Below are 10,454 nucleotides of genomic sequence, written 5' to 3'. Positions count from 1 at the left end.
AATCATTAAAATTTTACAATTTTGCTTTTCCATGCAGTGAAAGGTGGAATAAAATACACCATTAATTCATGCTTATTGTTGCTATAATATAGCTTTTTAATCAAAAATTGGCGTCAGGGGCCAGACTCCTGGATAGACAACCAAAGATACATCGCATTCGAACATTTTGCGTAAGTTTCGGTATGTCTCCAGAAGAAAATTGGGATAAATCGCGTTTTAAATGCAACATATAGTCAAAGGTAAAGCAAAACGCACCATTAGGTTATGTTTATTGTGCAACTGCGAAAAACCTATTGCAAACAGAGCGTCTTTGACCCACATTTTCGAAAGATTCAGAGAAATAATTTCTTATTCTGCAGGAGCGTCTCGACTGTTAAACTAAATGGCCTTGACAAGGAAGTCCATGGAAGCTCTTCTGCGGCAGCTTAACGCAGAGTTCAACACTACGTTCATTCAGAAATCCCAGAATAATTGCATAACTGAGATCCGTATTGTACGCACCAATTCCCAAAAGTCCGGCTGAAGAACTGCAAGGGTCCCCTCTTCAGGAGCCTTATTGCAGTGGCTTAATTATTATATAAAGTACCGTCCGCCTTGGGGAGTATTCAGTCGACTGTCGGTACTACTTGACGACGTGTGTAGTTGCAGAAGAAGTGCATTGAAAAGGTAGGTGCTAATGCGGAGATTTCACCCTGGTAATGGGGGGGTGAAGGCAGCCATTAATGATGTTCTTGTCAAGAGTTTTTTCGGCGCGTGTAGAAAGTGAATTTTGGGTTCCAGTGGGGGGTGCAATATAAGAGCGATATAGAGAGTGAAATTTCGAGAGTTCCTTCCGATCTGTGGCGATTTTTTGCAGTAGTGCCGAGGTGATAAGAAAGTGGTGAGTTTAGGTCGCCGTAAGACCACAGTTTAGTGGAAGTACCGGACGAAAGACTACTTGATGGAAGCGCCAAATGAAAAACTTTTGTCTTACTTTTTCACAATAATGTGTTGCTGCTGCAACATTACCAATCACCGGTGACATCACCAACGCGAAAATAAACAGAATAAGAAAGTGTTCCGTGCCAAAGAAAGTAAAAGCTGTTTATCATAAAGGTTCTTGTGCCACTTTTCGGTCAAACGCTCAAAATTGGGTAAAACGCGGGGGCTGATCTGAATTTCTCCTAATAAATTACCTTTATTTTCCGTCAAGAACCGTGAAACATTTCACTTCTTCACGAACCATTGTCATTGTTAAACCGACAACAATTAAATACAGAAAATCATTTACCTTTATCTCTCATCAGCAGAAGCCGCAGCGAAGAAAGTTTGCACTTTCCTTTTCTTTCAACCAGAAATTTCAATACAATCACTGATTCTTGCAGTAAAATGCGACTGATGCGAGCCTCTTGGCTGCTTTTGCTGGCCCTCAGCGTGCGGGCCCAGGACAATGGGTGGACGTGGAAACAAGAAACCCCCGATGTCCACCAGGGAAGCCCTATTGCGGATCTGCAAGCAAGCGCCAGTGAGACGAATCCCCAGCAAAATGCCACGGACGTCGAAAAAGTGGTTGATGAAATTTTAGTGTCCCAGAGGCAGGGCAGGGCGTTGCAAGGATACGACGAAGTCTACAGCGATCCTAACGTACAGGAAGCCCTGCAGAAGGGGGATGACGGCGAGGCCAGAAATATCATCAAGGATCGCTTGTGCTACTTGGGACTGATGCAGGTGAGGAACCCACGCTTTTCTTATCATTACCTTTTTAATCCTAATGAACCACAATAGTGTGAGGAAGAAATCGAGGGAAAACGCCCCTACATCGGGCCAGAGGAGCTGATCTACGCCCAGCCAGTAGCAATTAACCCAGTAGGGAGACCTATACCTACAATACCAGTCAAAGGAGTTAGAGGAGGCTATGGACCGGCCAAGCCGATCTCATCAATACCCCCCGGAAAATTCATCCCTCCTCCCTCTCAGCACCACGGCAAATATCCCAGTTTTGCCCACAATAAGCCCCCAAGGCGAGGCTATGGCTCGAGTTTTGGATCCAACACCTTAAGTAGTAAACCCCCATACTTTGCTGGAGGACCAGTCAATAAACCGCCCCCACCGTTTGGCTTAGCTGGCGGAGAAATTTTGGCAGAGGGAGAGTTTCTAGACAAGCCCCCTAGTATTGACTTCCTAAACCACTACAATAAGCCCACCGTCGACGCCCCATACCAATTCGAAAGTGTCGGCCCAACAGCCCATCACAATGGCAAGGACAAGAGGGTTGAGATCACGGTTAATGCTCAGGGGGGGCTGGCCTCGGCCACTGCAGCTAGCGCTAACAAAGTGGAACACGTGCATCATCACTTCCATCACAATGCCGACGGAACGGCACATCAGTCAACCCCAGTAGTAGCTGCTGCTGCAGTGTCCACCCTCGAACAAGGCCTCAGCACCAACGGATTTATTCCAGTAGGAACTGGAAGTCTGCCGTTGACTTCAGTCAGCGGTCTCAACACCGCTTCATATGGAGGACAAACTGTGGCTAACTACCAAACCTTCAGTAATAAGCCTGGAAGTGAGAATTTCGGTCCCCAAACTTTCGGATCCAGCTTTGGATCTGCTTCTCCAACGGGTCTAGGATCCTTCGGTTCATCCTCATCGAACTTCGCCTTGACTAATAATAACAACTTTGGGGGCTATTACGGCTCTAACAACGGATTGTACAAGAAGGAGTTGAATGTGGATGTCATTAACGGTAACTACTTGGGGTCTAGTTACGCTGATAAGTACCAGGGGGTTGAGTCTGCAAGAGCTGAGAGCTACGATTGCGTTTGTGTGCCTTACGACCAGTGTCCCACCCATGAGGTAATAGGGAGAAAAGATGATTTGTTCCTGGCAATAGATCCCAGGAATTTGAAGAGCGACATTCAGGCTGACGGAGAGGGCAAAGAGGAAACCAGGGTGATCACTGATGGGAACGGTACCATGACTGTGGTAAGTTTGTAAGAATCTTCAGCTGAACTAATAACTGAAATACTACTGTTCAGGTGCGTGTTCCGAAAGACACTGCAAGTCTTTACAACTTGACTTCAGTGGAGGAGGAAGAGGTAAAAGAAGGGAGGAAGATTTCGAAGAGAGAGGCTCCGGTGGAGGAGAAGGAGACCACCGAGGATAGCGGGGATCACACTATTCAAGGGGTGAGTTTTGCTGTTGCTAACGTCACTAACTGCTTAATAAACTGAAAAATCGAGATGTACATAAAACGGTATGCACATATACAGAATGAGCAAAGTAACAGAAGAAATTTAAATTTCATGAGAAATAAATCCGCGTGCGTCCGTCTTTTAGCGCACCATATATAGATTAAACCTACGGTAAAACTACCCCTTCCCCCACCCACTGCCTCTGGAACAGCCGATTTAACCAAAATTAACTAAAAGGGCCTTTGATGACACCACCACTAAAAGTAACTATAGAGCTGTGTTTTTTGCAGCGCCAATACCAGAGCCAATACGATAATATAATGAAGAAACTGAAGCCTACAATTGGTATATCATTCGGGCTGCCCTATCAGGGAGGCGGTGGGTACCCTTTCTCCCCCCACGGCGTTTACCCCCACCACGGAACCGTTGACGCCACTGGTGTTAATCTGGGTTTAGTGTCTGTTAACCCACTGTTGTCGGTGCAATTCAGCAAAGACGACTACGGGAATAAAGTGATTAAGCCCTTTGTCAACTTGCATTTCACCCCTAACAGCTATTTAGTACATAAATTCGAAGACCTGATTTCGTACAAGAAAGGAGTAGTTTTTAACAAGCACAAACACTATCACGTGCACCACCCTCATCCTCATGAGTATGAAGGACCGTATAGGGAACATCCAGAAGAGTTCCTTCCTCATCATCACGGAGACGAAATTAATCGTCCTCCTCATCATCATCATCATCATCCTGAAATCTTCCATAATTATCCCCCAGCAGAGTATCCTCATCATCCTGAAATCTATCACAGTTCTCATCTCCCTTATGAAAATTTCCCTCCGCATTACGCCTCGTCAGTACCTGAGATAGATTTCCACCCTGACCAACCCTCAATTGGGGGATACTTCGATGACCCCTTAAATTACGGAAGGGGCCATCATGACCATGGGGCATTATTTTCGAGCAGGTCTCACAGTAACTTCTCGGACACCCCCGAGTCAAACCGGCTGGCCCAGTATCAGCAAGGAGCTGGGTACGGCCTAGATTTGAACAGCATTAATAATGGTCATCAATATTCGCGTGGGGGTAAAAGTTTAGGCTTTACGGGGGAGAGGGGCGGGAAAATCGCCTTCCCCTCCAGCAGACGCAAACGTGACGTGACTAAGGTTCTTTCGACTCATTACATTCTGCATATCCAGTTTAATGGGCATATTATTTCAGCGCCAAGCCTATTACCAACCTGGCAGGTCTCAAACATGCGGCCCTAGACACGTGTGCTGTAAAAGGGGTCCTCGCCCTCAAACGTCAATCCCTGCAGTGAATAGGAACACATGTGGTACGAGACACTCCCAAGGGATTAATGGAAGAATCAAGAATCCGGTTTATGTGGATGGTGATTCCGAGTTCGGCGAGTATCCATGGCAAGTGGCGATTCTTAAAAAGGACCCCAAGGAGAGCGTTTATGTGTGCGGGGGAACCCTCATTGACCCCTTACACATCATCACTGCAGCCCACTGCGTCAAACAATACACAAATTATGATCTACGAGTGCGTTTGGGGGAATGGGACGTAAATCATGATGTGGAGTTCTATCCTTACATTGAGCGAGACATTGCAACCCTCACAGTCCACCCCGAGTTTTATGCTGGGACTTTAGCTAATGACATAGCAATTCTGCGTATGAATACGCCAGTTGATTGGACTAAACATCCTCATATTTCTCCTGCATGCCTTCCACACCCTCAGGTAATTGTTCTACCAATTTATCCAGATATTTTTGTCAATTTAGTTATTTATAGGACGATTATACTGGTGCTCGCTGCTGGACTACCGGATGGGGCAAAGACGCTTTCGGCGATTTTGGCAAGTACCAGAACATTCTAAAAGAAGTGGATGTGCCAGTAGTGAGTTTTGGACAATGCCAAGGACAACTGCAAAACACTAGATTGGGTTACGAGTTCAAATTGCATCCGGGATTCATCTGCGCAGGTGGGGAGGAGGGAAAAGACGCCTGCAAGGGCGACGGCGGTGGCCCAATGGTATGTGAGAGGGGTGGTACGTGGCAACTGGTCGGGGTGGTCAGTTGGGGAATCGGCTGCGGTCAAGTGGGAGTGCCAGGGGTTTACGTCAGGGTTGCCCATTACTTGGATTGGATCCGACAAGTGACCCAGCGATACTAGATTTAATTAAATTATTTAGTAATTTATTCGTTGTTGCTACATAGGTTAAGCCGTTGTATATGTTTTGGGTGATAAATTAAATTATTAATATGATGAACATCTTTTCATGCGAATGAGACCCAAACCGAGTAATAAGTTTATTTGTTTTTATTCAGTGTGAAGTTTGACAAAGAACTTTTAGTTAAGATTTGAAGCGCATTAAATTTAATAATTAGAAATCTCGACGATATCGTGGATAAAAATTACGTTCTGAGATTTATTAACAAAGAACATTACATAAGCTTTGGCTGCTTTCTGTGACAAATATTATTACAATATTTTTTTATGGCAGCCCTTGATAAATAATTATTGCTTTTTCTTCACTCACGTAAAATGAGGTAAAAAGAAAACCGTCATTTAACGTCCGACTCATACTAGAGACACAAACATTTATTATAAAAAAATATGTATACATTTCAACGTTTATTTATTGGCATTCAATACAATTTAAAATTAAACCTAAATCAATATATTTTTACAATATTATATCTATTTAAAAAAAGCCTACAGATACTTGACACCCTCATGTTGTGCCACTGCCTCCTTCATTAAAAAATACCATTTTCCAATTTTTGTACTGTTCAACAAATCCTTGAATGCTATACAACCTTCTATACTATTTAATACTCCGAAAACGGATAAATCCGCCAAATTAGGTTTATTTCCTCCGTGGAACTCAGTTCCTTTCCTATTTACTTCTCTTACCTGCTCAAAGATTAAATTAGCAAAACTCTATTTTTTTGGCTTTATAGCTGAGAAATTTTTACCCATTTAGAGCACTCATCATAGAGACTTTGTCGAACGTCTTGTTTCAACTGATGTCTCTTCTTTAAACGTTTGCTGATTAAGTACATTGCAGAAGCCCCTACATAGATTATAAGGTTTCTTTCCCAGGGAGGAAAGTTCCTGTCCCACTCTCCAACATCAGAAAACCAGTTGAAGGCCTGAAAAGCTTCTTCTCGGGTTCTATAGACATTTGGTGAAAGGGTGTGAACCAACACATTATCTGCCCATTTACGCCACTCTCTTTCCTCACTGAGAAGACTCCACATATAACCACCCAAAGGCCATTTTCAAACTCACCTTAATTGCTGCTCATTTTCACTTTTAAACTGTTGACTGGTTAGCATAAGAAAATATTTGTTCATAATCTCTTTCTTCTTCGTTCCATCCTCATCAAAAAAGGATATAAATGGAAAACATCTAACTATATCTGGTAAAGACTTGTTTGTGTCCTTTAAGTATGAGGCTATAGCTGAAATTATCATTGTACTGTCATTTAAAGGCTGAAAAAAATCTTTAATCAGAGCAAGATTATAAGTGTAAATTAAATATGGGCACCTGATAGCCTTGCTCAGTCTTGGCGACTAATATAGGCACTTTCTTATATTCAGACCACTTAATAGATTGTCTCAACACTGGGTCTACTTCAACTACATCATATGAAATTCCATAGTAGTCCAGAAAAGCCCTGACTTTGCAACAAAATGGACAAGTTTGGTATTGGAATAAGATCAATCTCAGCTTGCTATCATCATTAGCATATCGAACCTAGAGCAGTGGTTTGTTTGAAGGCGGTTTCATTGTGAAAATCCTTACCTTTCGACTAGGTTTAATTTCGGGTATATTGCTCAAAGGCTCAATGAAAGATTTCTCATTAGACATGTGATCCTTAGGGTTGTTTCTGTGATGAATCGAGTAGCCGGTACCTACCAGAGCTCCCACTGTGACCCCTGCAAGACCCAGTTTCAAAACGCCCTTTAAAGTTTTTCTAGGAATCGATTTATTGCTGCTAAAACGCCTTAGCAATAGCACTTGGGTGGGATCAGGGCTTCTGGGAGTGGCTGAGATGGTAAGGAATACTAAGCGACGCAAGTTTGAGGCTTTCTTCGTTAGGAAATTCATTTTTTTAGCTTAGTTTTGCAAAGTTTTCATTGATAATCTGTCCTAACCTTCTTTTCTATAGAAGTTAGTTATATTATACTGTCAAATATGTAAGGTGAGACATAGCTATCTTTTTCTAGCTTATAAAAATTGACGCTAAGAGAAACAAAAATTTACTGGGTGCGGTGTGAGCTCTATTTTTTGTGTCTTTTTTATGAGCGCTATGAAGTAAGGTAGAAATAATGCGTCTAAAATTTGAAAGAAAGAGACTATTAATCTAAAAGCATAGTTGCCGAATATAAATCACAAATATCAGACGCTTGTAATGTTGCCATTCGGTAAAGTAGACTAATCTGTATTTAATGTAAAGAATTGGTTTTATTTGCATTTTTCGTTTATATTCTATTTCTAGCAGTGTATTAAGTTTCGGAAATTGATCTATTAACAACGTGCTTCTTAATCGATTGCTTTGTCTGGATTATTGGGTTGGTAACCGACTTTACTTAAATAACTTTAAACATGCAAAGTTGTTCTTGGAAATAATGTTTGTTTCAGGTAATAAAACATGAATTGAATCGAACTGAGGTCAATTTTTATTAAAGAAATGTTAAACAGGGATTCAAAAATAAGATTTGCAATGGGTCAAAATGGCATATTCGCGCGGCAAAAGTTATGGGGTTCACTCTATAGCTCTTTCTCTGGAAATAACTTTTCGGTTTTTCGCAGCGCCCGGATTTTTGTCCTTCCAAAGCCGTAATTTAGCCTACAGCACGAGTGGGAGCTGGCTGAAAATCGGGCGGGGATATTTTCCAATTCACGTCCAACTTATTTTGAGATTCTTTCGAGCCAGTGTCGCGGTTGAAAAGTAATATTATTTTCTTTTTTTGTCGTTATTAAGGGTGAAATTATCCGGCAATCAAAGTAAGTACCTGTAGTTATACGTCTGAGAGCCGCTCAAATTTGGGTCCCGTGAGCGCACCTTTATAAGCAGTCTCAGTAAAACATAATATTCAATTTTACTGCAGGTATTTGCATGTTTAAGGGCAACAGGAAGGTCTCGATGTGTGTTTTTTATATTTTAGGGAGATATTTTTGCTGAATTTTTTCAGCTTTTTACGAAGTTTTTATACCTGCCTCGACCTACATATTTCCGGCAAAAAACATTGAGACAAAGCTGTATTTTAAAATAACCTTTCGGCTACTACTGGCCTATATCTATTTTTAAAGCGACATGCCTGATCAGGTTCAGGATTGAATTAACATCTAAGATTTGCATTGTGTTCCCGATGAAGTTCTCATTTACGATCGTTATGTAATTCAGCTAATAAAGTATTCCGGTCTGTTAACAGTCAATGTAATCAAAACTGGAAAATCAGACATTCTTCTGAAAATAGCCGACGCTTTTATTTATAAAAAATCTTAATCGAGTTCCCGGAGGGCCGAAAGAAAATAAACTTGGGGCATATCCAGAGTTTCTGCTGATGGCTTTTAATTAGGTGTTTGCTTCAGTATCTACACGCATTTTCTCCTGTTGTTTAATTACTCAACGAAAGGCCGTTTCTGGCAAATTTCCAATATTTTGACAAGCTATTTATACCAGCATTGTTGATCTGGTTTTAATTATGCCAATTTTCGTGTGTTTTTTAAATTTGGTGAATGCGCCGTGTATACTTTCTTGACAATATGGCGTATGAAAATTTTTAGTGGCATTACACTAATTTCAGAGAGGTATACAATGTCGAGCAACAGAACCATCCTCAGTCGTCCACGCACGCGTATTTACGACTCCAACTATAACATAGGAGAGAGCTACTACAAGTCCACTTTGGACAACTTGGACCGTAAATACTATGGCCGTACCCTTTCACCTCTTAGACACTCCTCCGCTCTCGATGTAGCAGAACGACACGCCAGGTAAACACTTTTACCGAAACGCCTGCGTATCCTTAAGTAAAACAACGGGAAATTAGGGCTTTTGCAGATGAGGATATTGAGGATTCCAGAAGAAGGGCCAGCAGCCGTATCAGAGAAGCCAATGCCTTTGATTCTAAGGGAGGCAGATTGAGGAGGGGGATCGATTATGACGCTGAGGACGGAGTTAATGATGAAGTTAGTCTATAAACTATGCTTAATCTTTTGAGCTCATGTATAAAAATATCACAGACCGCGCTAACACTGCAGAGAATCAGAGCATCGAAAAAGGTGTCTTACATGGATGACGTAGATTTGGAGAATACATCTGGAAATCTGAGGACGCAAAGACTTTTAGATCGCTCAGAGAAGATCTTGGACAGTGTGGGAATCAATGAGAATTCGGCCAGCAAGAGAGCAATAGAGAAGGACTATTCCTATCAAAGAAAGGCAGTGAAGGTACGAGATGAGATGAGTTTACATTACGTAACAATATTATTTTTGAATATTATGATTCTCTGTAGTCCTCATACGACGCTGACTCAGACAACTTGACCAAATGGACTGCAAGGGCCGTTAAAGACTCATCAGAAGATTCGGCAGTAAGTTCAGCGGCCATTCGCGCCCGGCAATCTCGTGCTAAAATCGAAGACATCGACGAGGAGATGGCAGCTATGCAAGAAAAGCAGGCCATGCGGTAATCAACCATTTTATTTTAGTCTACTATATTAGTTTATTAGTCAAAAGCGCACTCTATATTGCGCTTATTCCATTATTTCAGGGAGCGCAGAGTAGCCAGATTGAAGCAATTGGTAGCAGAATGCGATTCAGAGACGGTAGATGATAACGGGGTGGCCACTAGTGTGACTGTTACAGAAAAGAAAGTGCGCTTCTAATTGTTGTTATTTTAAGTTGATTTCTGTTGATTTAGTGTGAAATAATGACGTAATTTGTAGGTTGTTTTTTTCTTTTCTAATTTTGCTGCATCTCGTTGGATCAAAGACTTGTTTTATATCTTGTTTTTCTACGCGGTAGAGTAGCAGCAGTTTAGTAGATCACATCACTTTCATCTGTAAATACGTAGGTATTATTATTAATCCAAATAAACATAGCGAACCGCAATCCACTCTCGTCACATAAGAGTATCCAGTAATTGTCCTTCATCAGATCGCTAAGAAAGTGTTCGGGTTATACATGCTGGCGCATCCGCCAAATTTAATTAAATAAAACAGAAGATTCTTTTATTTCTATGTAGTTTCTAATTATGTAT

General features: G+C 41.6%; 3 protein-coding genes across 8 annotated transcripts; 2 read left to right on the top strand and 1 right to left on the bottom strand.

The window, feature by feature from the left end:
- Positions 1-597: 597 nt before the first annotated feature.
- Positions 598-5,443, top strand: LOC136339502 (uncharacterized). Of its 5 annotated transcripts, XM_066282814.1 has the most exons (8): positions 598-641; positions 760-880; positions 1,365-1,707; positions 1,765-2,964; positions 3,018-3,167; positions 3,464-4,336; positions 4,392-4,916; positions 4,970-5,443. In XM_066282814.1, the coding sequence occupies exons 3-8, from the start codon at positions 1,369-1,371 to the stop codon at positions 5,348-5,350; spliced, it is 3,468 nt and encodes a 1,155-aa protein (XP_066138911.1). In that variant the 5' UTR covers positions 598-641; positions 760-880; positions 1,365-1,368; the 3' UTR covers positions 5,351-5,443. The 5 variants fall into 5 exon arrangements, with proteins under 5 accessions (XP_066138911.1, XP_066138915.1, XP_066138914.1 ...); XM_066282818.1 differs by lacking the exon at positions 3,464-4,336 and having other exon boundaries at positions 609-641; XM_066282817.1 differs by lacking the exon at positions 760-880 and having other exon boundaries at positions 622-666.
- A 356-nt stretch (positions 5,444-5,799) lies between these two features.
- Positions 5,800-7,502, bottom strand: Su(P) (prostaglandin E synthase Su(P)). Its single transcript, XM_066282845.1, has 5 exons — positions 6,989-7,502; positions 6,731-6,940; positions 6,473-6,675; positions 6,157-6,424; positions 5,800-6,094 (listed from the first exon to the last, which is right to left on the bottom strand). Exons 1-5 carry the CDS (start codon positions 7,292-7,294, stop codon positions 5,894-5,896), a joined length of 1,188 nt encoding a protein of 395 aa, XP_066138942.1. The 5' UTR covers positions 7,295-7,502; the 3' UTR covers positions 5,800-5,893.
- Positions 7,503-7,620: 118 nt separating this feature from the next.
- Positions 7,621-10,428, top strand: LOC136339521 (uncharacterized). 2 transcript variants are annotated; one of them, XM_066282852.1, is made up of 6 exons: positions 7,621-7,758; positions 8,998-9,187; positions 9,244-9,382; positions 9,437-9,643; positions 9,709-9,881; positions 9,966-10,428. In XM_066282852.1, the coding sequence occupies exons 2-6, from the start codon at positions 9,009-9,011 to the stop codon at positions 10,078-10,080; spliced, it is 813 nt and encodes a 270-aa protein (XP_066138949.1). In that variant the 5' UTR covers positions 7,621-7,758; positions 8,998-9,008; the 3' UTR covers positions 10,081-10,428. The 2 variants fall into 2 exon arrangements, with proteins under 2 accessions (XP_066138949.1, XP_066138946.1); XM_066282849.1 differs by lacking the exon at positions 7,621-7,758 and adding an exon at positions 8,050-8,194.
- The last annotated feature ends 26 nt before the right edge of the window (positions 10,429-10,454 follow it).

Source organism: Euwallacea fornicatus, chromosome 5, assembly GCF_040115645.1.
Source record: "Euwallacea fornicatus isolate EFF26 chromosome 5, ASM4011564v1, whole genome shotgun sequence".
NCBI lineage: Eukaryota > Metazoa > Arthropoda > Insecta > Coleoptera > Curculionidae > Euwallacea > Euwallacea fornicatus.
This window is presented reverse-complemented; position numbering and strand designations above follow the sequence as displayed.

Excerpts from the sequence above, each read along its gene's own strand:
- LOC136339521 (XM_066282852.1), top strand. The coding sequence starts at position 9,009 with ATGTCGAGCAACAGAACCATCCTCAGTCGTCCACGCACGCGTATTTAC. Across the intron at positions 9,383-9,436 it reads AGGACGGAGTTAATGATGAA|ACCGCGCTAACACTGCAGAG; the intron begins GTTAGTCTATAA and ends AAAATATCACAG. Across the intron at positions 9,644-9,708 it reads ATCAAAGAAAGGCAGTGAAG|TCCTCATACGACGCTGACTC; the intron begins GTACGAGATGAG and ends GATTCTCTGTAG.
- LOC136339502 (XM_066282814.1), top strand. The coding sequence starts at position 1,369 with ATGCGACTGATGCGAGCCTCTTGGCTGCTTTTGCTGGCCCTCAGCGTG. Across the intron at positions 2,965-3,017 it reads GGAACGGTACCATGACTGTG|GTGCGTGTTCCGAAAGACAC; the intron begins GTAAGTTTGTAA and ends ACTACTGTTCAG. Across the intron at positions 4,337-4,391 it reads GCAAACGTGACGTGACTAAG|CGCCAAGCCTATTACCAACC; the intron begins GTTCTTTCGACT and ends ATATTATTTCAG.